Source organism: Corythoichthys intestinalis, chromosome 5, assembly GCF_030265065.1.
Source record: "Corythoichthys intestinalis isolate RoL2023-P3 chromosome 5, ASM3026506v1, whole genome shotgun sequence".
NCBI lineage: Eukaryota > Metazoa > Chordata > Actinopteri > Syngnathiformes > Syngnathidae > Corythoichthys > Corythoichthys intestinalis.
Genome location: NC_080399.1, coordinates 29,817,286 through 29,840,708, shown reverse-complemented (window position 1 = coordinate 29,840,708; position 23,423 = coordinate 29,817,286). Strand labels below are relative to the sequence as shown.

The 23,423-nt window shown below is 40.1% G+C and overlaps 1 protein-coding gene across 6 annotated transcripts in view; it reads right to left on the bottom strand.

Moving 5' to 3' along the window:
* Positions 1 to 23,423, bottom strand: part of LOC130916810 (centrosomal protein of 290 kDa-like) — a 57,181-nt gene that overhangs the window by 11,651 nt on the left and 22,107 nt on the right. For 3 of the 6 annotated variants that reach the window (XM_057837809.1, XM_057837815.1, XM_057837814.1), the window contains exons 18-38: positions 22,180 to 22,283; positions 22,024 to 22,095; positions 21,871 to 21,943; positions 18,971 to 19,080; positions 18,819 to 18,893; positions 18,684 to 18,750; positions 18,309 to 18,415; positions 18,161 to 18,235; positions 18,004 to 18,079; positions 14,444 to 14,556; positions 14,160 to 14,324; positions 13,824 to 13,970; positions 13,614 to 13,715; positions 10,542 to 10,753; positions 10,246 to 10,459; positions 9,979 to 10,107; positions 7,906 to 8,118; positions 5,395 to 5,537; positions 5,211 to 5,306; positions 4,933 to 5,044; positions 4,727 to 4,867 (exon numbers count right to left, since the gene is read on the bottom strand). In XM_057837809.1, coding sequence (XP_057693792.1) covers positions 4,727 to 4,867; positions 4,933 to 5,044; positions 5,211 to 5,306; positions 5,395 to 5,537; positions 7,906 to 8,118; positions 9,979 to 10,107; positions 10,246 to 10,459; positions 10,542 to 10,753; positions 13,614 to 13,715; positions 13,824 to 13,970; positions 14,160 to 14,324; positions 14,444 to 14,556; positions 18,004 to 18,079; positions 18,161 to 18,235; positions 18,309 to 18,415; positions 18,684 to 18,750; positions 18,819 to 18,893; positions 18,971 to 19,080; positions 21,871 to 21,943; positions 22,024 to 22,095; positions 22,180 to 22,283 — 2,546 coding nt within the window. Of the gene's footprint in view, positions 1 to 4,726; positions 4,868 to 4,932; positions 5,045 to 5,210; positions 5,307 to 5,394; positions 5,538 to 7,905; positions 8,119 to 9,978; positions 10,108 to 10,245; positions 10,460 to 10,541; positions 10,754 to 13,609; positions 13,716 to 13,823; positions 13,971 to 14,159; positions 14,325 to 14,443; positions 14,557 to 18,003; positions 18,080 to 18,160; positions 18,236 to 18,308; positions 18,416 to 18,683; positions 18,751 to 18,818; positions 18,894 to 18,970; positions 19,081 to 21,870; positions 21,944 to 22,023; positions 22,096 to 22,179; positions 22,284 to 23,423 lie in introns of all 6 variants that reach the window. The other 3 variants (XM_057837811.1, XM_057837812.1, XM_057837810.1) reach the window with 3 other exon arrangements.

Below are 23,423 nucleotides of genomic sequence, written 5' to 3'. Positions count from 1 at the left end.
TTTTTTGAGGAAAAAAAAAAAAGTAATTATCACCAATTACTTTGCCAAGTAACTAATTACTCTTACATTCAGGTAATTGAGTTACTAACGCAATTACTTTTTTGGAGAAGTAATTTGTAACTATAATTAATTACTTTTTTTCAGTAAGATTAACAACACTGATGATGAGGATCTTGTAGTTGATTCTTTGTTTGACGGGAAGCCAGTGAAGTTGACGGAGGATGGGGGTGATGTGTGTTGCGGGGGTTCGAGTGATGAGGCGTGCTGCTGAGTTCTGGAGGAGCTGCAGTTTCTGGAGGGACTTGTTAGGGAGACCGAAGATAATAATCGAGTCGGGAGGTTATTAGATTACAGACCAGGGTGGAAGCGGTATGGGGGTGAGAGAAGGGAGGAGGTGAGAAATGTTGCGAAAGTGGAAATGGGCTGATCTGGTGATGCTGTTGATATGTGACCGGAAGGAAGGTGTGCTGTCGAGGATGACACCCAGACTCTTAACCTGAGACGAAGGAGAGATCGGTAAATTGTTGATGGTAATAGAGAATTTATGGACATTAGAGAGCGTTGAGGTGGTTCCAACTAAAAGGACTTCTGTTTTGGAGCTGTTATGTTGGAGGAGAACCAGGAGTTAATGTCATCCAAGCAGAGGGTGAGGGAGGAAGGTGGGAGGGAGGTGGTTGTATCCTTACTTGCACATAGAATGATTACAAACAAATGATTACAAACTTCACTGGTTCATCTTTGTTTGGCAGTGTCAAGCAAAGATGTTTTTACCGCCACATGCAGGATAATCTGCGTATTGCCTTGTTGACCAAAGCAAACACTGAACAAGGATGGCAGCGACCCCTTAGCCCCTGAGGGTTATATGTGGCCCCTTCTTGGCCCCTGTTTCACAAAAAAACGACGCCACTGTTTAAAACAATCACTTGCCGGTCACTTTCAAAGTAAAACAAATTAATCTAAATTTAAAATTTGAAAAGGATACTGCAAACATGGTAAAGAGTAGACCCAACTAAATCAGGCTGAAGAAAGGAAAGATGTTACAAAAAGTCCACCTTTACCCCATGAGTAACCACCCACCCACCACTCGTTTGAGCTCAATATTGTCACCTGTGCACCCCACAGTCAGTCATAATCCAGCTGCTACCATGGGCAAGACCAGAGAGCTTTCGAAAGACACCAGAGAAAAAAAATGTTGAGCTCCACAAAGCTGAAAAAGGCTATGGGACAATTGGAAAGCAGCTTGGTGAGAATAAATCAACAGTTGCAGCAATTGTTAGAAAATGGAAAAGGCTAAACATGACTGATAATCTACCTCGGACTGGGGGTCCATGTAAAAATCTCTACTCGTGGAGCATCACTCATGATAAGAAAAGTGAGGGCTCAGCCTAGAACTACATGGCAGGAGCTGCTCAATGACCAGGATGCAAAGTTTCAAAGGCTCCTGTCAGTAGAAAATACGGTGCAATGGTTTAAAATCATGCATTGCTCAGAAGGTTCCCCTGTTGAAGTTGAAACCTCATGCTTTGGGGCTGTTTATCGGCAAAGGGGACAAGGCAGCTGTACTCCATAAAGATGAGAAAAATGGTACAGTTTCTCGTAGGCACCGTCTAACTGTTTGCATTATTCTAACGCACGTAATATAATTAATCAGGAAATAGTATCATTTTCATATTTACTGTAGGACTGCACTACTAATATAAAATAAATAGCACACCATAGTTTAATGAGGAGAAATAGAAGTGATACACAATGCCGTCTTATCACAGAAGCCCAACGCGTGCGTCACTAACAAGATTGACGCACCAACTCTTGCAATCAGCTCTCCCAGCAAACTCCAAGGACAAAGCGCTTTGTCCTAAAACAAGTAGAGACAACCCGGACAACAAAGTTGATAGCGGGCGTCCCATCCGCGCACGAACCTAAGCCGCCCAAAACCGGCCACAGAGGGGAAGACCCAAAAGCAACGCCCAGACACACCTTCGGACACACCTTCGACACGGCCCACTTCACCAAGGACTTTAAAAAGACTGGACACTGAGATAACACAGATTTTGCTGCTCGGAAACATGTAGCCTTGTTTTGGATCCAGAATTGTCCCTCCGTCGTCTGTTTTTGCCTTGTTTTCGACCATTGTCGACGAATAAATTGTCAACCTGCTTTCGGCAAGTCTTTTTCAAACGTTTGGAACATGGAGTCAGTACAAAGGGTTAATATCAGAGGTGGACGTGCGAAGTTCTGCCTTCCCGGTTGGCGCGCGCGGGGGCAGCATCGGCAGAGCGCCACTTTGTTCGGCTGTCGCTGTTTCCGTGCGCCTTGCCCGGGAGGGCGAATTTCAACAAGAGGCTGAATGGTGAAATGTATCGTCAGATTTTGAGCCACAACCTCCTTCTCTCAGTCAGAGACTTGAAGATGAGTTGTGGCTGGATCTTCCAACATGACAATGATCTGAAGCACACAACCAAGCTGACCAAGGAGTGGCTGCGTAAAAATCCTATCAAGGTTCTGGAGTGGCCAAGCCAGTCTCCAGACCTCAACCCAATAGAAAATCTTTGGATGGAGCTGAAACTTCATGTTTCTCAACGACAGCCCCGAAACCTGACAGATCTAGAGAAGATTTGTGTGGAGGAATGAGCCAAAATCCCTGTTTTCATATGTAAAAACTTGGTGAAGAACTACAGAAAGCATCTGACCTCTGTAATTGCAAACAAAGGCTTCTGCACTAAATATTAGCACCGATTTTCTCAGGGGTACAAATACTTATGAACCCCAGTAAATTACAACTAAATTATTGAAAAATCATACAATGTGAGTTCCGGGTTTGTTTTAATTTTTATTTTTTTTAGATTATGTCTCTATTGGTGGAAATGTTTCTATGATTGAAAATTCAGACCTCTACCTATTTTCTAAGTGGGTGAACTTGCAAAATCACAAGGTGTGAAAATACTTCCGCTACTCACTGTAACTGAGATTAAACAAATGTGTAGCAACTTCTAGCAGAATAGTGAAAATAAAATACACATATTTATTAATCTCTTACTACACTAGGCAGAAATTATTAGTGGAAAAGCAGACAACTGGGAGGGGTTTGTTCTCATATTTGCCAGAAGATGCCAACACTGAGCTTTTAACTGTATCACCAGATGTGGACAAAATGCGGTTAAAGTTTTAAAACACTTTTTTGTAGACCTGTTTTAGTTTGGCAGCGGGCAAGAAAAGCCTCGTTGCTTACCGGGCTCATAAAGCACTAGGGTAAATCTTTGCATATAATCAATCAATCAATCAAACTTATTTCTAAATCCCTTTAAAAAAAACAAAACGTCCTCAAAGTGCTTTATAACAACGACAAACATAGTCCGAAGGAAAGTACTGGACAATGACATTAAGAATAAAAAAAAACAGGAAACATCGCGATGAAAGTCAAAACAGCAAATAAAACGATAAAACACTTAAAATCCGAAAAACAATAAACCCTTATGAAATAAAACCAGGTTACTCTAGTCTGGAGAAAAAGCGCGTTTTAAATTTCTATAAAGCATAACACAATTACGGCGACTAGTGAGATGTAGCACATTTTACTTGAAATAATTCATATTGAATCTATTCCTAATTTTATGAATTGCATTGTAATTTAGACACTCATATTGCACCATAAGTGCAAGTTAATCACAATTAATCACATCACATTGTAATTGGAGTAAACAGTATCTTTAATTCATGGGACCCATGTCTCAGTGCACCATATTTAATTGCAGAGCATTGCAATTGTAATAATCTTACTGCAATGAAAGTCACTCACACTGTGACTGAAGTTGATCGTATTAGATCGTTACTGGAGGGAATCAAATTGAAGTGAATTAAATCACATTGTAACCGCAGTGACTTATATTACATGGTAAATGGTCTGGATTGCATTGCTTTTTATATGGAGTCCTACAAATCACAGTGAATCTTAGGGCAATGTGATTGGATGTATTTTTTTTAGGGCTGTCAAATTTATCGTGTTAACGGGCAGTGATTTTTTTTTATTTTTATTAATCACGTTAAAATATTTAACGCCAATAACGCATACGCGGAACGACCCACTCACGCATTACCGCAAACAGTCAACATAGGCTCTGTTTTACTTATATACAGTGCTAAGAGAGTGAGTACTTATATACAGTGCTCAAGTGAGTGGAGTAGATACAACCATTCAGTGCAGCCATGCTTAAATTAACATCGTACACAACGCAGAGAAGATATAGCATTTGCGGGCACAACACACAGTCATGGTTGCACCACTTCCCATCATGCATTTGGGCAGAAGTTAAATCGGTACAGTATCATTTACTGAAAGCTCAACAAATACACTAGATGGCAATATTTAATCACAATATACAAACTCACATTTATCCTTTATGAATTACAAGTCTTTCTATCCGTGGATCCCTTTCACAGAAAGAATGTTAATAATGTTAATGCCATCTTGTGGATTTATTGTTATAATAAACAAATACAGTACTTATGTACAGTATGTTGAATGTATATATCCGTCTTGTCTTTATCTTTCCATTCCAACAATAATTTACAGAAACTATGGCATATTTTAGAAATGGTTTGAATTGCGATTAATTACGATTAATTAATTTTTAAGCCGTGATTAACTCGATTAAAAATTTTAATCGCTTGACAGCCCTAATTTTTTTATTTTTCTAATTTTTCAGTTTTTCTGAGCCGCATTGTGTACCTTGAATCTCGGCAAGTCTAAGTTAGCCGGCGTGAGCTGGAGGTGCAGGTGAACATTCTCCGGGCCCAATTTTAGATTTTCCTTCTCAATGTCACTTTGCAACGGCATCTCGGCCTCTTTCTTTGGCACCTGAAGCAAACGCTAGCTCACAAAAATTAACACATCAAACCTTGGAGATAAACGGGGAAAAAAAAAAAAAAACTCACAAGTGATGCTTCAAGAGCCTTGGTGGAAATTTGTGTTTGTAAGGTTTGCGGTGTTTCCTCCTGTGATTGGTTCTTATCCTCACAGACCTTAACATTCATAGATTGCTCTTGTCTGCAAGTTTACAAAAAAAAAAAAAAAAAGCTCAAGATTTTGGGGTATTAAACGTGTTAAATAAAATCATTCAAATTTCAATCGACTAAGGAACACATTAAGAAAGGTTTTTGGTGTATAGCAGGAAAATATGGTTGGATGTATTATTGCTGGGACTGAGACATACTTGGTGGTCATCAACTGAGCTGCCTCTACTACCGGATCAGCTGTAAATCCTTTGGCCTTGGTCTTCTTCTGTACTGTGTTCCTCTCTCGCTCAAGCCTGCATCAACATGGTCAAGAATAAGGGTTATTAGTGATTTATTCGCACTATATAAATGTCAAGCTGATAAAGTCGTGGCCACACTGACTTTGCATAAAGGTCTTTTATAGTTTTGAGTTGCAATGACAGGAAGTAGTTTTGTTGTTCCTTGTCTTTCAGAACACTCTTCACCTTTTCCAACCTGGACTGCCACTTCTTAGCCTCCTCCCACTGTTCTACTTTCTCTTTACTCTGTGAAATGAAAACATTTGAAAGAATAAAAATTAAAAAACCTGATTTGCTTGATGAGTCTCAGAAAGTTAAAAGCAAACAAAACCAAACAAGACAACCGTCTTGGTAATGTAAACAACAGTGTAAAAAGTCTATAGGGCGGAAAACACTCAGGTGACTTGAAGTTCTGCTCTGAAACACCCAATTTGGCCAAATTTCAAAATCGTCCTATATGCATGTGTGATACATCATTGGAAAGCTTAAAATCTTTATTTTCTGGGGGAAGAAAAATTTTAAACAGGAGGGCATTTAAAATGTTTTTTTTTTTTAAAAACCCCTAAACCTTAACTCGGGGTGAGAGCATGAGAGCACATAATTATAGACACCATGATTTTAACGAGATGTTATCGCGTACTTACCTTGTTTCAATCCAAAAACTCAGCATAGCATGTCTCACTGAGTGTCAAGACACAGCTGTGAATGGCCACAGCCGGACTTTTGGGGATTTTATGGGTGAAACACGGTAATAAAAAAAGGGTCGCAATGCAGAAATCGCAGACATCAAGGAGTGGTCGAGGTTTTCTTTTTCAAATATTTACCCTTTTAAACTTTTTTTTTTTTTTTTCCAATCTTTCTTTCTTTGGATCGATTATCTAAAATATTGGGGAAAATGTGACAATAACAAAAAAAAAAAACACAATTCAGCAATAGAGTGGTATATGTTCGTGACCTATTTACAGACACTGTTTTTTTCACTGTGCTGTGATTTGTTTGCAGGTTTAAAATATGCGAGTGAATAATAATTTTATGAAATCGATTTTTTTATCTAAATTAAATATTAGACATCAATTAATGATTCTAATCTAAAAATGATAGACATTTCGAATAAATATAATTACTCAGCTTTGTATGGCGGTTGCGTGGTATCTGTAAGCTGGGGTAAAACGAACAAATTTAAAAAAGTTCGGGGGCTTAATGCACCATGAAACTGCTATGGCAGCATATAGACATATTGTTCCATCAAACACAACAGTTCTTTTGGCTTAAAATACAGCAGTTTATTTTAAAGAGGGGTGCAAGAGCAGAAACTGCTTTTTCAGCCTCGTTTATGTTTTCCGCCATTATATATAACAGTATGGTATTAGAGTGTATCATACAGTATAGTGAAATTACCGTTGGTATTTGTTTTGCTGATATGACTGGAATGACAAATTTCATGAATTCATCAAAGTAATAAATTGCAACCAGTAATAATTGTGGAGTATTATGACAAAAACTAAATGATTGCAAAAATTATTTAAAATAATTGAAAATGGAATAAATCATATCAGAACTCGAGTCAATCATATTTTATATTGTGTGGCTTGTGAAGTCAGTATACATCTCGCCTAATGCAATCCTCTGATATGCTTGCAAGCATGACTAGTTGTTTTTCACTGAAACTGCTGATAGTTAGTTTTGCCTCAGATAATCATGGACTTTAACTGCCAACAATAATCATGGACTTTTAACCGCCAACCAGCAAGGCTCATGACCTATTTTGTAAGATGAAGAATCAAACAGACACACCTCCTTTTAAGTACAATCTAAGCAACGCCGAGCTCTCTGTTCGGTGTGCATTTTTCGACACAGCTTTTGTTCTGTCATTGAATGCGCCCAGAAATTTCTGAAATTAAAACTGCGCAGTAATGATCTCTTGCCTCCAGTCTTTTACTTTGCAATCCAGTCTAGCCGTCTCACCTGAATTGAAAACGAACACACGGAGGACCTGAAAGACTGCCTCCACAACTTGTATGACTCTGATTGTTGTGATTTGTTCCACAATTGTAATTAATTGCAAGCCAACTTCATTAAATTCTAAATTTGAACTTAACTGACTGAACTGACTTAACTTACTGAACTGTAATTTTAGTGAATATGGTGGCGCAGATGGTTGAGCTCCGATTTGAGCACATTGTTGTTGTGTCCTTGGGCAAGGCATTTCACACTAGTTGCCTCTGTGAAAGTGCTGTGAGAATGAGTGGTTGATGAAGGTCAGAAAGGCCAATGGTACGGAATGGCTGCCTGGCTTCTGTCCGACTGCCCAAGGCAGCTGTGGCTACTAAAGTAGCTTACTACCATCTCGTGTGGAGTGACAAAACAATGCAAGGTAATGCATCTTTTAGTTTCCTGACAATATACTATAAAGCACCAGTGCATTAATAGTAGTAGTAGTATTATGGTATCCTCTTGCAACATTGGAATAAATAGGATTTTACATCGAGTGACTTATAGATCTACATGATTAGAGTGACTCCTTTCATAATTAAAATGAACATATCACATCACCCAAAATAATGTGTGTCCTCTCAGAGGTCATATGCCGGTGTTAGCACCCGTCTTTAACAACCTGAGCGGTGTCACTGCGGCTCTTGATTTGCTTCTCCAACTCTTGGAACGCCTGTTCTTTCTCCTCCAACTGAACACGAAGCGCCTTCTGAATGTTGAGACTCCTCTGCAGCTTCTTGTTGAGGTTGTCGAATTGAACCTTCAGTCTAGTTTCGTTCTTTCTGGACGCGACGTTTACTGTCTCTAGTTGGTCATTAAGATCTTGCACCTGATCCTGTATGAGAAATTATCATTTAAACAGTGGTACAGTGGGGCAAATAAGTATTTAGTCAACCACTAATTGCTCAAGTTCTCCCACTTGAAAAAAATAGAGAGGCCTGTAATTGTCAACATGGGTAAACCTCAACCGTGAGAGACAGAATGTGGGAAAAAAAAAAAAAACAGAAAATCACATTGTTTGATTTTTAAAAAATTTATTTGCAAATCATAGTGGAAAATAAGTACAGTATTTGATCAATACCAAAGGTTCATCTCACTACTTTGTTATGTACCCTTTGTTGGCAATAACTGAGGCCAAATGTTTTCTGTAACTCTTCACAAGCTTTTCACACACTGTTGCTGGTATTTTGGCCCATTCCTCCATGCAGATCTCCTCTAGAGCAGTGATTTTCGGGGCTCTCGTTGAGCAACACAGACTTTCAACTCCCTCCACAGATTTTCTATGGGGTTGCGATCTGAAGACTGGCTAGCCTTGCTGATGGAAGGAGATTTTCGCTCAAAATCTCTCGATACATGGCCCCATTCATTCTTTCCTTTACACAGATCAGTTGTCCTGGTCCCTTTGCAGAAAAACAGCCCCAAAGCATGATGTTTCCACCCCCATGCTTAACAGTGGGTATAGTGTTCTTCGGATGCAATTCAGTTTTCTTTCTCCTCCAAACACGAGAACCTGTGTTTCTACCAAAAAGTTCTATTTTGGTTTCATCTGACCATAACACATTCTCCCAGTCCTCTTCTGGATCATCCAAATGCTCTCTAGTGAACCGCAGACGGGCCTGGACGTGTACTCCCTTCAGCAGGGGGACACGTTTGGCAGTGCAGGATTTGAGTCCCTGGCGGCGCATTATGTTACTGATAGTAGCCTTTGTTACTGTGGTCCCAGCTCTCTGTAGGTCATTCACTAAGACCCCCCGTGTGGTTCTGGGATTTTTGCTCACCGTTCTTGTTATCATTTTGACGCCACGGGGTGAGATCTTGCATGGAGCCCCAAGGCCCAGATCGAGGGAGATTATCAGTGGTCTTGTATGTCTTCTATTTTCTAATAATTGCTCCCACAGTTGATTTCTTTACACCAAGCGTTTTACCTATTGCAGATTCAGTCTTTCCAGCCTGGTGCAGGTCTATAATTTTGTCTCTGGTGTCCTTCGACAGCTCTTTGGTCTTGGCCATAGTGGAGTTTGGATTGTGACTGACTGAGATTGTGGACCAGTGTCTTTTATACCGATAATGAGTTCAAACAGGTGCCATTAATACAGGTAACGAGTTGAGCCTCGTTAGACCTCGTTAGAAGTTAGACCTCTTTGACAGCCAGAAATCTGGCTTGTTTGTAGGTGACCAAATACTTATTTTCCACTCTAATTTGGAAATAAATTCTTTAAAAATCAAACAATGTGATTTTCTGTTTTTTTTCCCGCATTCTGTCTCTCATGGTTGAAGTTTACCCATGTTGACAATTACAGGCCTCTCTGATATTTTCAAGTAGGAGACCTTGCACAATTGGTGGTTGGCTAAATACTTATTTGCCCCCACTGTACCTGTACAGGTGTCACAACAAGTCACAACAGTTTAACCGAGCGAACTAATGCACCACCAACAAGACTCTCTCCATATTATTTTCTTTAAAGAAAATAAATACGGTAAAAATATTGATTGAACAATTACAAACAAATTTATTTAGGTTTGATTTAGGATGAACTTGATAAATATTATATCTCCAAATAATTTCTAATGTTGTTAGTTATCTTGAAACTGGAGCGAATCAAATCAATTCATAAACAACAATCTGCATAGATGAGAATATTTTAAAACGCACTTAAGATTTTGGCAGTGACTATTCAGTGACATTTGGCACTACCTTGAGGTCTTTAGTCTGCTTGTCGACCAACTTCTGAATGCTGAGTTTTTCCTCAGTCTGTGAAGTCAAGACCTGTTCTGCAGCCGAAGTCACCTGGGCCCGCATTCCAAGGAGTACTTTGCTCAGAGCCTGGGGAAAGATGCAGTACTATGAGAACAAGCTACTAACAGCCTTTTGAGGGAAGCCCAAATTACTGTGGAATCCATGATGAAAATAAATTTGACAACCCTGTATCTAACCTAAAGTAATCCAAAACAATATGCCTACCTTGATCTGTTTCTCTTTGTAAAGGAGCTTATCCTTCTGGCGTTCCACCACGTTCTTCAAGGTGTTACTCGCCGACACAACATTGGCCTCCTTTTGGCTCTCCAGCTCATTCTGGAGAGAGTCAATCTCTTTCTTAAGCTTCACTATTTGGCTCCTCTGGTCGTTGGACTCAAAGTTTGCATCTTCCATCTCCACTGTATGAGCCCTCCTGAGCCTACGGTGAATTCACGTTGTTAGCACATTGAAGGCTACTTTTCATCTTAAGAGCTAAAAATATTTTTCCTTTAAAAAATCACTTCGAGATCTCATCAGCATGCTTCTTGATCTGTATTTCCATGGCAGCCTTTTGTCGCTCCAATTCAGTGGTGGCCATCTTTAGCTTCCTATTAGCAGACGCGAGAGACACGTCCTGCTCAGCCACCATCTGCTCCAACTCAGCCACATGGTCCAGATGTTTGGACAGCGGCGTGGTGATGCTAGGGTTCTTAATGGCTTCCTGTGGAAAGGACTAAAACAAGGATCACTGATGGCTTTATTTAAATCAGCATTTATCAGTGTTGTTAACTCCCATTCACGATGCAAGACATCCAATCCATTTAAACTGGGAAAAGGGAATGAACGTCTAGCAATTCATTTCAACTGGAAAATGGATTGGACATCTAGCGCTGTCAATGGCAGCCAATGACTTACATTTCGCAAAGTTATGAGGGAAATGAATTTGTTGAGTACAGCATGTTATATTGGCACAAATGTTCTCTATGTTAGCAACAAGTTAAATATTTAATACTTAAATCATTCCAAATAATAGACCCCCAAACTGTGGTTCGCAATTTCAGAATCAATACAATAAAACTCTTGCCGATAGTCAAAGTGCCATTCACAAACTCATCTACTTGCAATTTTTGAAGAACATGGCATCGATTTATTTGTATTCATGGTTAACTATGGTTGACACTACCAGAGGTGGGTAGAGTAGCCAAAAATTTTACTCAAGTAAGAAAAGCGATACCTTAAAACAATATTACGCAAGTAAAAGTAGTCATCAAAAAAATGTACTCAAGTACAAGTAAAAAATTATTTGGTCAAAAGAATTCTAAGTAATGAGTAACATTGTTGGAAATTGCTTAATATGTTAGATATTTTTTTAAACAACATACATATTTCCTATTATGAAACTAAAATGAACATAACTCCCGGTTTTCCGTGGTCAGTCGGTGCCAAATAAAAACAGATTCAAATTTGTGATTTCGGGTCATATTGACGGCTATTTCAAACACTTATTTTTTTACGGTGCTTTAAAGAGGCCACATGATTGAACAGCCTTGCATGATCATAAAACGGCAAGCTTTATTCCAAGCAAGATTAGAATAATGGAGTCATGTGATTGTTGTTGCGACGACTTATTGGTGAAACTGGTTGAGAGACCATTTGCATCTTGCAAAAAAAGTAAAATCTTAAATGTAGAATAAAAAGGAAAAATGTAACGACTCGTGTAGCCCAAAGTAGCTGAGTAAGAGAAGTGTTTCTTCTTCACAAATCTACTCAAGTAAAAGTAAAAAGTATGGCTTAGTAAAACTTCTCTTAGAAGTACTTTTTTTCTCAAAATGTTCCTCAAGTAAATGTAATAGAGTAAAGGTAGCGCGTTACTACGCACCTCTGGATGCTACCATTTGTGAATATTGCTACAGTGGGGCGAATAAGTATTTAGTCAACCACCAATTGTGCAAGCTCTCCTACTTGAAAAGATTAGAGAGGCTGTAATTGTCAACATGGGTAAACCATGAGAGACAGAATTTGGAAAAAAAACAGAAAATCACATTGTTTGATTTTTTAAAATAATTTATTTCCAAATTAGAGTGGAAAATAAGTATTTGGTCACCTACAAACAAGCAAGATTTCTGGCTGTCAAAGAGGTCTAACTTCTTCTAACGAGGTCTAACGAGGCTCCACTCATTACCTGTATTAATGGCACCTGTTTTAACTCATTATCGGTATAAAAGACACCTGTCCACAATCTCCGTCAGTCACACTCCAAACTCCACTATGGCCAAGACCAAAGAGCTGTCGAAGGACACCAGAGACAAAATTGTAGACCTGCACCAGGCTGGGAAGACTGAATCTGCAATAGATAAAATGCTTGGTGTAAAGAAATCGACTGTGGGAGCAATTATTAGAAAATGGAAGACATACAAAACCACTGATAATCTCCCTCAATCTGGGGCTCCATGCAAGATCTCACCCTATGGAGTCAAAATGATAACAAGAACGGTGAGCAAAAATCCCAGAACCACACGGGGGGCCTAGTGAATGACCTACAGAGAGCTGGGACCACAGTAACAAAGGCTGCTATTAGTAACACAATGCACCGCCAGGGACTCAAATCCTGCACTGCAAGACGTGTCCCCCTGCTGAAGAAAGTACACGTCCAGGCCCATCTGCTAGAGAGCATTTGGATGATCCAAAAGAGGACTGGGAGAATGTGTTATGGTCAGATGAAACCAAAATAGAACCTTTTGGTAGAAACACAGGTTCTCGTGTTTGGAGGAGAAAGAATACTGAATTGCATCCGAAAAACAGCATACCCACTTGGTAGCATGGGGGTGGAAACATCATGCTTTGGGGCTGTTTTTCTGCAACAGGACCAGGACGGGTAAAGGAAAGGAAAGAATGAATGGGTCCATGTATCAAGAGATTTTGAGGGAAAATCTCCTTCCATCAGCAAGGGCATTGAAGATGAGACGTGGCTGGGTCTTTCAGGAAGACAATGATCCCAAACACACAGCCAGGGCAACAAAGGAGTGGATTCCTAAGAAGCATTTCAAGCTCCTAGAGTGGCCTAGCCAGTCTCCAGATCGCAACTCCATAGAAAATCTATGGAGGGAGTTGAAAGTCCGTGTTGCCTAACGACAGCCCCGAAACATCACTGCTCTAGAGGAGATCTGCATGGAGGAATGGGCCAAAACACCATCAACAGTATGTGAAAAGCTTGTGAAGAGTTACAGAAAACGTTTGGCCTCCATTATTGCCAACAAAGGGTACACAACAAAGTATTGAGATGAACGTTTGGTATTGACCAAATACTTATTTTCCACCATGATTTGCAAATAAATTCTCTAAAAATCTAACAATGTGATTTTCGGGGGGGGGGGGGGGGGGGTCCACATACTGTCTCTCATGGTTGAGGTTTACCCATGTTGACAATTACAGACCTCTGTAATATTTTCAAGTGGGAGAACTTGCACAATTAGTGGTTGACTGAATACTTATTTACCCCATTGTGTTTGCTTTAGGTTTAGAACAAAAGCTGTACTAAAGTTATGGACATTCAAACCAAAATTTTTAGTCTTAGTATTGTCACTACCACTTGCCTTGCGTCTGAGGCGTTCCAGGGCCAGGTTGTTGTTGGAGTCCAACTTCTCATACAACATTTTCATCTCCTCGGCGTGTGACTTTATCAAATCTTCTTGATTCTTTTGAAATCAACAAAGTTAGAAACAAGATATATCACTTTGAAGTAGCTAGTAGCCAATGAAAAAGTATCAAGAGAGCTGTGCCTATGCCAATTGTGTCAATTGTACCTTTCCCGCTTTAATTAGCTGGTTCTGGTACTTTTTGATCACTTCTTCTTTGTTGTTGAGTCGACATTGTAGATCTTTTATGCTCTTGTAAGCCAGCATCAGGGCAGCCTGGCTGTCTGCCTCAAAACTGGACTTTTCCTTTAGTTTCTGCATTGGAGAGAATGACAAAACAGGCCTCCTTCTCATGATTTGAAGGATTGCTGTAGACTATCATGGAATTTCCACTTCTTAAAGGATTCCATGCAACTATTTCCATCTGTGTGTAGTGACTGCCCACCCATCTAGTGTAAAATCAAACAAGTAAATCTATTGCTTTAGGTCTCCCTTTATTGGTACCTCCTCCAAATAATTGCAGGTCTGCTTCATCTCCTGAAACCTCTGGTCATAAGTGTGAATCGTTCTCTTGCTCTCCTTCTCAATGTTCATCTTCTCCTGGATGGCCTTCGTGTAGTCCGCTTGGAGGCTCGCCAACGTATCAGTGACGAAGACCTTTAGATCTTGCTAAGAAAGAGTAGCCAGTAGCCGAAATGTGTTAAGTAGGGGGTTTTATATGAAGAAAAAAAATTATCGATTATATTTTAAGGGCACATCACCCAGCCCTACTCCATGGTGGTGCTTACATTGGCCAGCTTTTGCAGACTAGGGATATTTGTGGTGTCCTTAGCCTTCAGGGCCTCAAGAACATCTTTGACTGCAGCCTCTAAAGCTTCTTTCTCTTTTGAGAGTAGCTCCACTTTGAGGTGACACATACAGGAAGAAACCACATGAGGATGAAAAAAAGAGTGTAGAGACCACCACCCAAAACCTATTACTGGGAAACCAAACTATACAACACCAATAAGTGAGAGAACATCGCAGTTCCCCATTGTTTTACTTTCGTTTGTTTTCAGGTACTGGTGCACGATAATTATTGGTCTGATAATTATAGGTCCGGTAATAGGAATTATGACATCATCCCGATAAATCCAATAACATTTATAATAGGACCTATAATATGTACTGTTCTGGCTTTACAGTTTCTAGTATGGGAAATCAGTTAACCATTTGCGGGCCATTGCTCCCACCTGCTGGTCAGAATAATTCACTGCATCGATTTTTTTGTTACAGTAGTTTGGTTCAATCACTTACACATTGGTGTCTAGCGGGAGCATTGACAGCCGTGAATGCTTTCTGTTACGTTTCCACCTCGGAAATATATGTAAGTATTGTATGGTTACTATAACATATGGATGTGCAATATATGTTTACTTCTGTGGTGAAGGGTCATATGTATAGAACTTCATAAGTTGTGTTATAGAAGCCAGCCAATGCTTTAGTAGCTCAAGCTAGTGTGCTATGCTATACATATAACAGTTGTGTATATAAGTTTATTGTGCAGTTTGTTGTATATTGAGTATTGAATATGTGTATTTTCTGTTGTACTTTCATAATACTAAGACGAGTGTCTTCCCAAAAAAGCAAGGAAAGACCAAGCCTTGTGGTTTATGGAAGTGCATTCATTCTTAGCTGGCTGTCGGGCAGTGCAGAAGTGAACCGCACTGTTTTGTTCATGTCATTATGAAAAATCTGATGAGATCAAAGGCAAATCTATGTTGAATCCACCACTAGTTTTTTTTTTTTTTTTTTTTTTTTTTTTAAACCTCCAGGTGTTCAAAAACTCAGGTTTACATTTTAAAAATAATATATTTATTATCGGTTATCGATATCGGTATTGGCTTTCAGGAGCAGGAAGTTATCGATATCGGTTTCAAAAAATGGATATCGTGCACCCCTATTTTCAGGTAAATGCTACTTTGTTTTACCATTATTTTTGTAAGTAGCTTTTATTTACATAAACAATTATTAAAAATTTTTATTTAAAGGGAACCTCAGAGTTAAAGTGCCTGTGACAGCATGAAAAAAATCTTAAGTAGCATTATTATGTGAATTAGAATCATATTTTGAGACGATTCAACTATATACAACAATACGGCAAAGCGCAGGTGACGGGAAATTAGGCGGGACTAAACGGCAGATTAAAAGACTGTCATTAGGGTCACGATTTCATCTGCTTTAGAATTCAGCCCATTGAGGGGGAAGAATCAGAAAAAGGAAAATGCGACAGACAGCAGCAAAATGTAGTGATTGTTTCAATTGCTTTACTCCAAATTTTTACAGGATATTCTTTTTATCTAAGTATTTTTCCCCAATTGCTAAATAAATGGTATGGTCATGACAAATAACAGTCTTGTGCTAAATGGAAGATGAAATATTAAAAATGCATTTATTCAGTAGAACAGGGCAAAATTACTGCATACTGGTCAAAACTGCCGACTTCTTCCTCCCAAACGGTATTTTATGCCACTGGAGTTAGTCCGGCTTTTATCATTTCCCTGCCCCGGCTTCGAAGACGGAGGAAAGATTGTAAACAACGCCGGGCTGGCAGTGCTTGTCACCGAGAATGAACGTCGAAAATAACCAATTCTTGGTGGACAAACCGTCCGACGTAAAAGCACGGAGCTACTCGTGGCCAAGCCAAGGAAAGTGCATTCTCGGCAGGCATGCGAAGAGGACCGACCGAGCTGGATCGGCCAGCCCTCGGGGCGAGTAAGTAACAGCTTGTTGTTCTACTGCGACCACGGCAGGCTGCTAATGCTCATCGACAAGCCATGGAAAGCACATTCTCGGCGGGCACGCGAAGAGGACAGAGCGGGGTGTGCGACAAGCTGCCGGTCTTCAGCCGAGTGGCCTTCTCGGTGGACAAGGAACATTGTCAGCCACAAAAATCAAGCCACCTCCTTATTAAAACGTGTACCATGATCTCAGTATTTGACATAATACAAAACACAAAGTTTACCCACTTCCTCTTAAGTCCAGTGGTCCCACAGTAGTAGGGCTTGTTTTGGGCAATATCCGCGCTGAACGGGAACCTTTTGAAACCCAAAAAGGCTCACACGCCTCTCCCTGGTGCAGCAACAATTTTCTGCAGCCGTTTGGCTGGCGTGATGCGAAAAATAAATGAATTAATCCGCATAATCAGATGAATCCGCAGTCCATCTGCATGCTGTAAAGCAATGCTGTATTGTGAGATGATGACCCGGTTACGTCACATTCGCATTTGTTCTCAGTCCAGGAAGTCACTCATTTTTATGGCGCGGGATTCAAAAAAATCGAATATGTAAATCGATCGCTTCCACACACATCTAAGTGGTCCATTTCATTCAGGAGCATAAAATACCACGTGAAATAGAAAATAAACATGTTTTTTGCTGCCATAGGCACTTTAAAGACTTGTAGGCTCTATTAAGCCGCAATTTTTATTTTGCTAAAATATGTTATTATAAACATATATTACTGCCATTGATTTAAAAATCTATAATATTTTGTACATGTTTCTATCTACTGAGGGCGCCATGTTTTGCGCACGCAATGCAAGCTGGGGGTGATGGGTTGGGTTGGACTGGGAGAACAGCTGTCCTAGCTAGAAAGTGTAGCTGGTATGACGACTGGCATGATTTTGTTACATTCTGCTGCCGGTCAGATTGTTTAGTTATAGAGATGTGGGATGAGTTCCCAATATTGTACCTGCATCCAATTCCAGCTCATCGGCAGTGTCTTTGAACCGATCCAAGGCGGCTTGCTGAGTGAGATATTGACTAACTGCCATTTGACAGTTTGCATATCCCTTCGTTTCTAGTTGCACCATTGCCTTGTTTTTTTCATGTGTCTACCTCTCACCGCGGTTTTCCGCGGTAGTGTGAAATATCGACAGTGCTGTCCTGCTCATCACTTTTCCGCTCGGGTTCAAATTAGAAGGGCATAACCGTAATGTTTATATCGCTAACAAGTGACACTGTGGAAGTACGGCAGCGCTGCCCAGTGACGTCACCGCCCAGAGGGCATTGCGTCGTCAGCAACAATGGCGACTTACTAGTTAAACTAATAAGTTTTATAAAAATGAAAATATTAAGAGGGTTTTGAAGACCAAATATTATAAATCATACTAGCATTTATCTTTTTAAAGTACAAGTTGTTCCCTTTAAAAAAAAATGTAAGTAATTTTAAAACTCTATACATACTATGTGTTTATTTCCAGATTTATATTTACAAAAAAAAAAGTTACAGTAATAGTGGAAGTGGTAATAAAGGCTTTATAAATGGGCTCAAAGGGACCAAGTTGGAGTAAAATAACTGTAATTACGCTTAAGCTGGAGCTGGTATCTGTGGAGTCCCTCCTCCTTCCTCCGCATCATCATCGCTTCTTCCCCACATTCTCCCTGAAAATTCAAGAGGGCGTTTCTTTTTTTATTAGCTATGACTCGATTTCTTTTTCCCATACACACGAGTGCGTTATTTACCTGACATGTTACAACAGAGATGCTCCTGTCTTCTTCAGCGGTGTCATGAAATGTCATGTGATGTGTTTTTAACAGCTGGTGTTGATTACAGGATTCATTTTTGAATTGTGTTATTAAATTTTTTTAAGGCTTTAATCTTTCTGCCAACCTTTAATAGTGCCTCCTTGTTTTCGTGAGCGTTGATGTTTTGAATAAGTGTTGGTGGCTGCTTTACGTGTGTAACATTGTCCTTCTGCAAGACAGACTGTGACAGCCCTACAGAGACACAAATGCAGGCCAAAACTGTACACAAAGATGATCAATGACCCGCAATGATGACTGTTCATTTTTAAAGTTACTTGTCTATAGTTATTATCTAAAAAAAAATAATAATAAGCAAAAAAATGACAAATTCTTAACAGACTAACATGCTTATTATTTTCAGATTTAAAATTAATCAAACATAATGTCAAACTGATAGTGGAAGAGTCAATGAGGGCTTGACAAAGGGGATCAAAACAAACAAGTGGACTTGAATAGTTACAATTACGCTTAGGCTGGAGCTCCGCCTCCCTTTTTGGCATCATCACCGCATCTTCCACAAATTCACCCTGACAGCACAAGACCGTAGATATAAGAATTTTTTTTTTTTTTCCAGACACAAAGCTGTGTCCTCTACCTGAGATGTTTCAACGGAGATTCTCTTGTCTCCCTCAGCAGTGTCACCAGTTGGCATCCGATGTGTCTTTAGCAGCTGATGTTGATTACAGGATTCAATTTGAATTGTTCAGTTGAAAGTTTTAAGAGGCTTTAACGTTTCGAAGTGCCAACCTTTACTTGTGCTGCTTTGTTTTCGTGAGCGTTGCTGCTTCGAGTAAAATTTGGTGGCTTTTTTACTACGTGTGTGACATTGTCCTCCACCAAGACGGTTGGTGACAGCCCTATAAACAAATGTGAGTCAAGAATGAACACAATGATTGGACAACGCACTACAATTTTGGTACTTGTTGGAGAAAAGTTAAAATAATAATAATAAACCAAACTTCCCTGTTCCCTATTATCAGACTTTCATGTGTTTTCAAAGGGTGAGTGCTATTTTATTTATAATTGTTTTGTAATATTCATCTTTCCTTAACACACATTAACTCCTTCCCCAGCAAAGACATACAGTGGGGCAAATAAGTATTTAGTCATCCACTAATTGTGCAAGTTCTCCCACTTGAAAATATTAGAGAGGCCTGTAATTGTCAACATGGGTGAACCTCAACCATGAGAGACATAATGTGGGGAAAAAAAAAAACAGAAAATCACATTGTTTGATTTATTTGCAAATCATGGTGGAAAATAAGTACTTGGTCAATACCAAAAGTTCATTTCAATACTTTGTTATGTACCCTTTGTTGGCAATAATGGAGGCCAAACGTTTTCTGTAACTCTTCACAAGCTTTTCACACACTGTTGCTGGTATTTTGGCCCATTCCTCCATGCAGATCTCCTCTAGAGCAGTGATGTTTTGGGGCTGTCGTTGGGCAACACGGACTTTCAACTCCCTCCACAGATTTTCAATGGGTTTGAGATCTGGAGACTGGCTGGGCCACTCCAGGACCTTGAAATACTTCTTACGAAGCCACTCCTTTGTTGCCCTGGCTGTGTGTTTGGGATCATTGTCATGCTGAAAGACCCAGCCACGTCTCATCTACAATGCCCTTGCTGATGGAAGGAGATTTTCACTCAAAATCTCTCGATACATGGCCCCATTTGTTCTTTCCTTCACACAGATCACTTGTCCTGGTCCCTTTGCAGAAAAACAGCCCCAAAGCATGATGTTTCCACCCCCATGCTTCACAGTGGGTATAGTGTTCTTCGGATGCAATTCAGTTTTCTTTCCCCTCCAAACACGAGAACCTGTGTTTCTACCCAAAAGTTCTATTTTGGTTTCATCTGACCATAACACATTCTCACAGTCCTCTTCTGGATCATCCAAATGCTCTCTAGCAAACCACAGACGGGCCTGGACGTGTACTTTCTTCAGCAGGGGGACACGTCTGGCAGTGCAGGATTTGAGTCCCTGGCGGTGCTATGTTACTGATATTAGCCTTTGTTACTGTGGTCCCAGCTCTCTGTAGGTCATTCACTAGGTCCCCCCGTGTGGTTCTGGGATTTTTGCTCACTGTTCTTGTTATCATTTTGACACCACGGGGTGAGATCTTGCATGGAGCCCCAGATCGAGGGAGATTATCAGTGGTCTTGTATGTCTTCCATCTTTTTAACAATTGCTCCCACAGTTGATTTCCTTACACCAAGTGTTTTACGTATTGCAGATTCAGTCTTCCAAGCCTGGTGCAGGTCTACAATTTTGTCTCTGGTGTCCTTCAACAGCTCTTTGGTCTTGGCCATAGTGGAGTTTGGAGTGTGACTAACTGAGGTTGTGGACAGGTGTCTTTTATACCAATAATGAGTTAAAACAGGTGCCGTTAATACAGGTAACGAGTGGGGCCTCATTAGACCTCGTTAGAAGAAGTTAGACGTCTTTGACAGCCTGAAATTTTTGTGATTTTCTGTTTGTGATTTTCTGATCCCCCCCCCCCCCCCCCCCCCCATTCTTTCTCTCATGGTTGAGGTTCACCCATGTTGACAATTACAGGCCTCTCTAGGTCATTCACTAGGTCCCCCTGTGTGGTACTGGGATTTTTGCTCACCGTTCTTGTTATCATTTTGACGCCACGGGGTCAGGGAGATTATCAGTGGTCTTGTATGTCTTCCATTTCTAATAATTTCTCCCACAGTTGATTTCTTTACACCAAGCGTTTTACCTATTGCAGATTCAGTCTTTCCAGCCTGGTGCAGGTCTACAATTTTGTCTCTGGTGTCCTTCGACTGCTCTTTGGTCTTGGCCATAGTGGAGTTTGGAGTGTGACTGACTGAGATTGTGGACAGGTGTCTTTTATACCGATAATGAGTTAAAACAGGTGCCATTAATACAGGTAACGAGTGGAGCCTCGTTAGACCTCATTAGAAGAAGTTAGACCTCTTTGACAGCCAGAAATCTTGCTTGTTTGTAGGTGACCAAATACTTATTTTCCACTCTTATTTGGAAATAAATTCTTTAAAAATCAAACAATGTGATTTTCTTTTCTTTTTTTTTTTCCCACCCACATTCTGTCACTCATGGTTGACAATTACAGGCCTCTCTAATCTTTTCAAGTAGGAGAACTTGCACAATTGGTGGTTTACTAAATACTTATTTGCCCCACTGTATAGACAATGTTGTTTATGATGTTCAACTGCTCATAGCTAAAGAAGGATAAAGAAGTAGAAACAAACTTTTTTTTAATAATGAAATATGCGAATCTCATCTTTCTTTTTGTTCTGGGTTCATATAGCTACAGAACACAATGTTATGTGTCTCTTGTAAGAAGGGGATTTCTTGTAACATGATCTTTAGTCATGAACGAGTTAAAGGTGGGCAAACGTTTGCAAGCAAGAGTTACAAGTGACATTTAAAAAAACAAAGACAGTAAATAACACATTTTCATCGTTTACGTTAATTATTGGTAGTTAATTATTTTAAAATATATATATTTTAAAATGTACTAATAATATTAATGTTAAAATATTATTTCCATATTTGAAATATCCCAATCAAAATGTCAAAGTAATTTTTAGGAGGTAGTAAAAACTCGATAAAGTAGATCAAATGAACCAAAATGGAGTAGAGCAGTGGTACTTACTCTTGGACCGGAGTTGGTAGTTGTGGAGTTCCGCCTCCCTCTTTTGTATCATTACATCTTCCCCAAGTTCACCCTGACAACACAAGCTTGGTTTTCATCTTCAATTAGATATTCAAATTTGTTTTTTTCCAAACACACAGCTGTGTCCTTTACCTGAGATATTTCAACAGGGATTCTCTTGTCTCCATCAGAGGGGTCACTAGTTGGCATGCATGGCTTTAAAAGCTGATGTTTTGATAACAGAATTCATTTTCAATTGTTTATTGACAATTGTGAGAGGGTTTAATCTTTCAGTGTGCTTAGCTATACCTGTGGCTCTTCGTTTTCAGGAACGTTGCTGTTTTGTGTAAGAGTAGGCTGCAGTTTTTTAGCATTTGTGATGTTGTCCTCCTCCAAGATGGACGGTGGAAGCACTACAGAAACATAAATTTGAACGCAAATATTACACAAAGTACTACCAACATGCTAGTATTTATGTCAAGTGCCGAGTTTATTTCTGAACGACTCCTGGCCCTGAAAGTTAGCGATTTATTATTTGCAAGCTTGCGACAAAATTCCTGTTTCCTTTTTGCTCCCAAGCAACACATTCATTCATTTTACGAGCTGCTTGTGGGGGTGCTGGAGCCAATCCCAGATAACAATGGGCAGTAGGTGGGGTACACCCTTACCTGTTGCCAGGCAATCGCAGAGCACAAGGAGACAAACAACTATTCACACTCATACCTAGTGACAATTAGAGTGTTCAATCAGCCTACCATTCATGTTTTTGGGATGTACCCGGAGAAAACCCACACAGGCACGGGGAGAGCATGCAAACTCCACACAGGAAGCCCGGGATTGAACCTTTGAGCTCAGAACTGTGATGCGGACATGCTAACCACTCTGTCACCGTGCCACACATGCAACTCAATACAACAACATTTTTTTGGGCTCAGACTCTTGATTGGCTGCCTAAACAATAGAATCCTATGAGGAAAGAGTACAGTCATCCCAGGGGTCGCGTTAACCGAATATTTTCCATCGTTGACCGATTTTTTAAAACGTTGACGGAAAAAACTGAAGTCCACCTGTCATTTTGACAGGTTGCAATTCACACTCCAGACCACAGGGTGGCGAGTGAGCATATTAATTAGCTATTGTCTCTCTTGATGCATGACGTCGCTGGCCTTACTCTGAAAAATGTCAAAGCAACTGAGTGTCCGAAGTTTCTTCAAAAAGCCCCAAAACGAATATGGTGTTGATAAAAGAGGTGAAAAAAACAGGGACTGCACAAGCGGGCACGCAATTCAAGTCCATGCGCACCAGGAGGAAGGTGTAAGACTCCGTTCAGGCCACAGCAGGTGAACTGTTAATTTTATTGTTCCATAATGTAGCCTACCTATGTCATGTTCTGCTCCTGGTCAGATTTTGTGTTGTTGCAGAGCCAGCTGTGGGGCGTTCCCGACGTCGCACCTGCAGCTAATCACTGCTCATCGACAACAGTATAAAGACGTAGGCGATCCACTGGAAGGACGCCGAGATATTTTCCTTGCTGGTCGCCATTTGCCATCCTT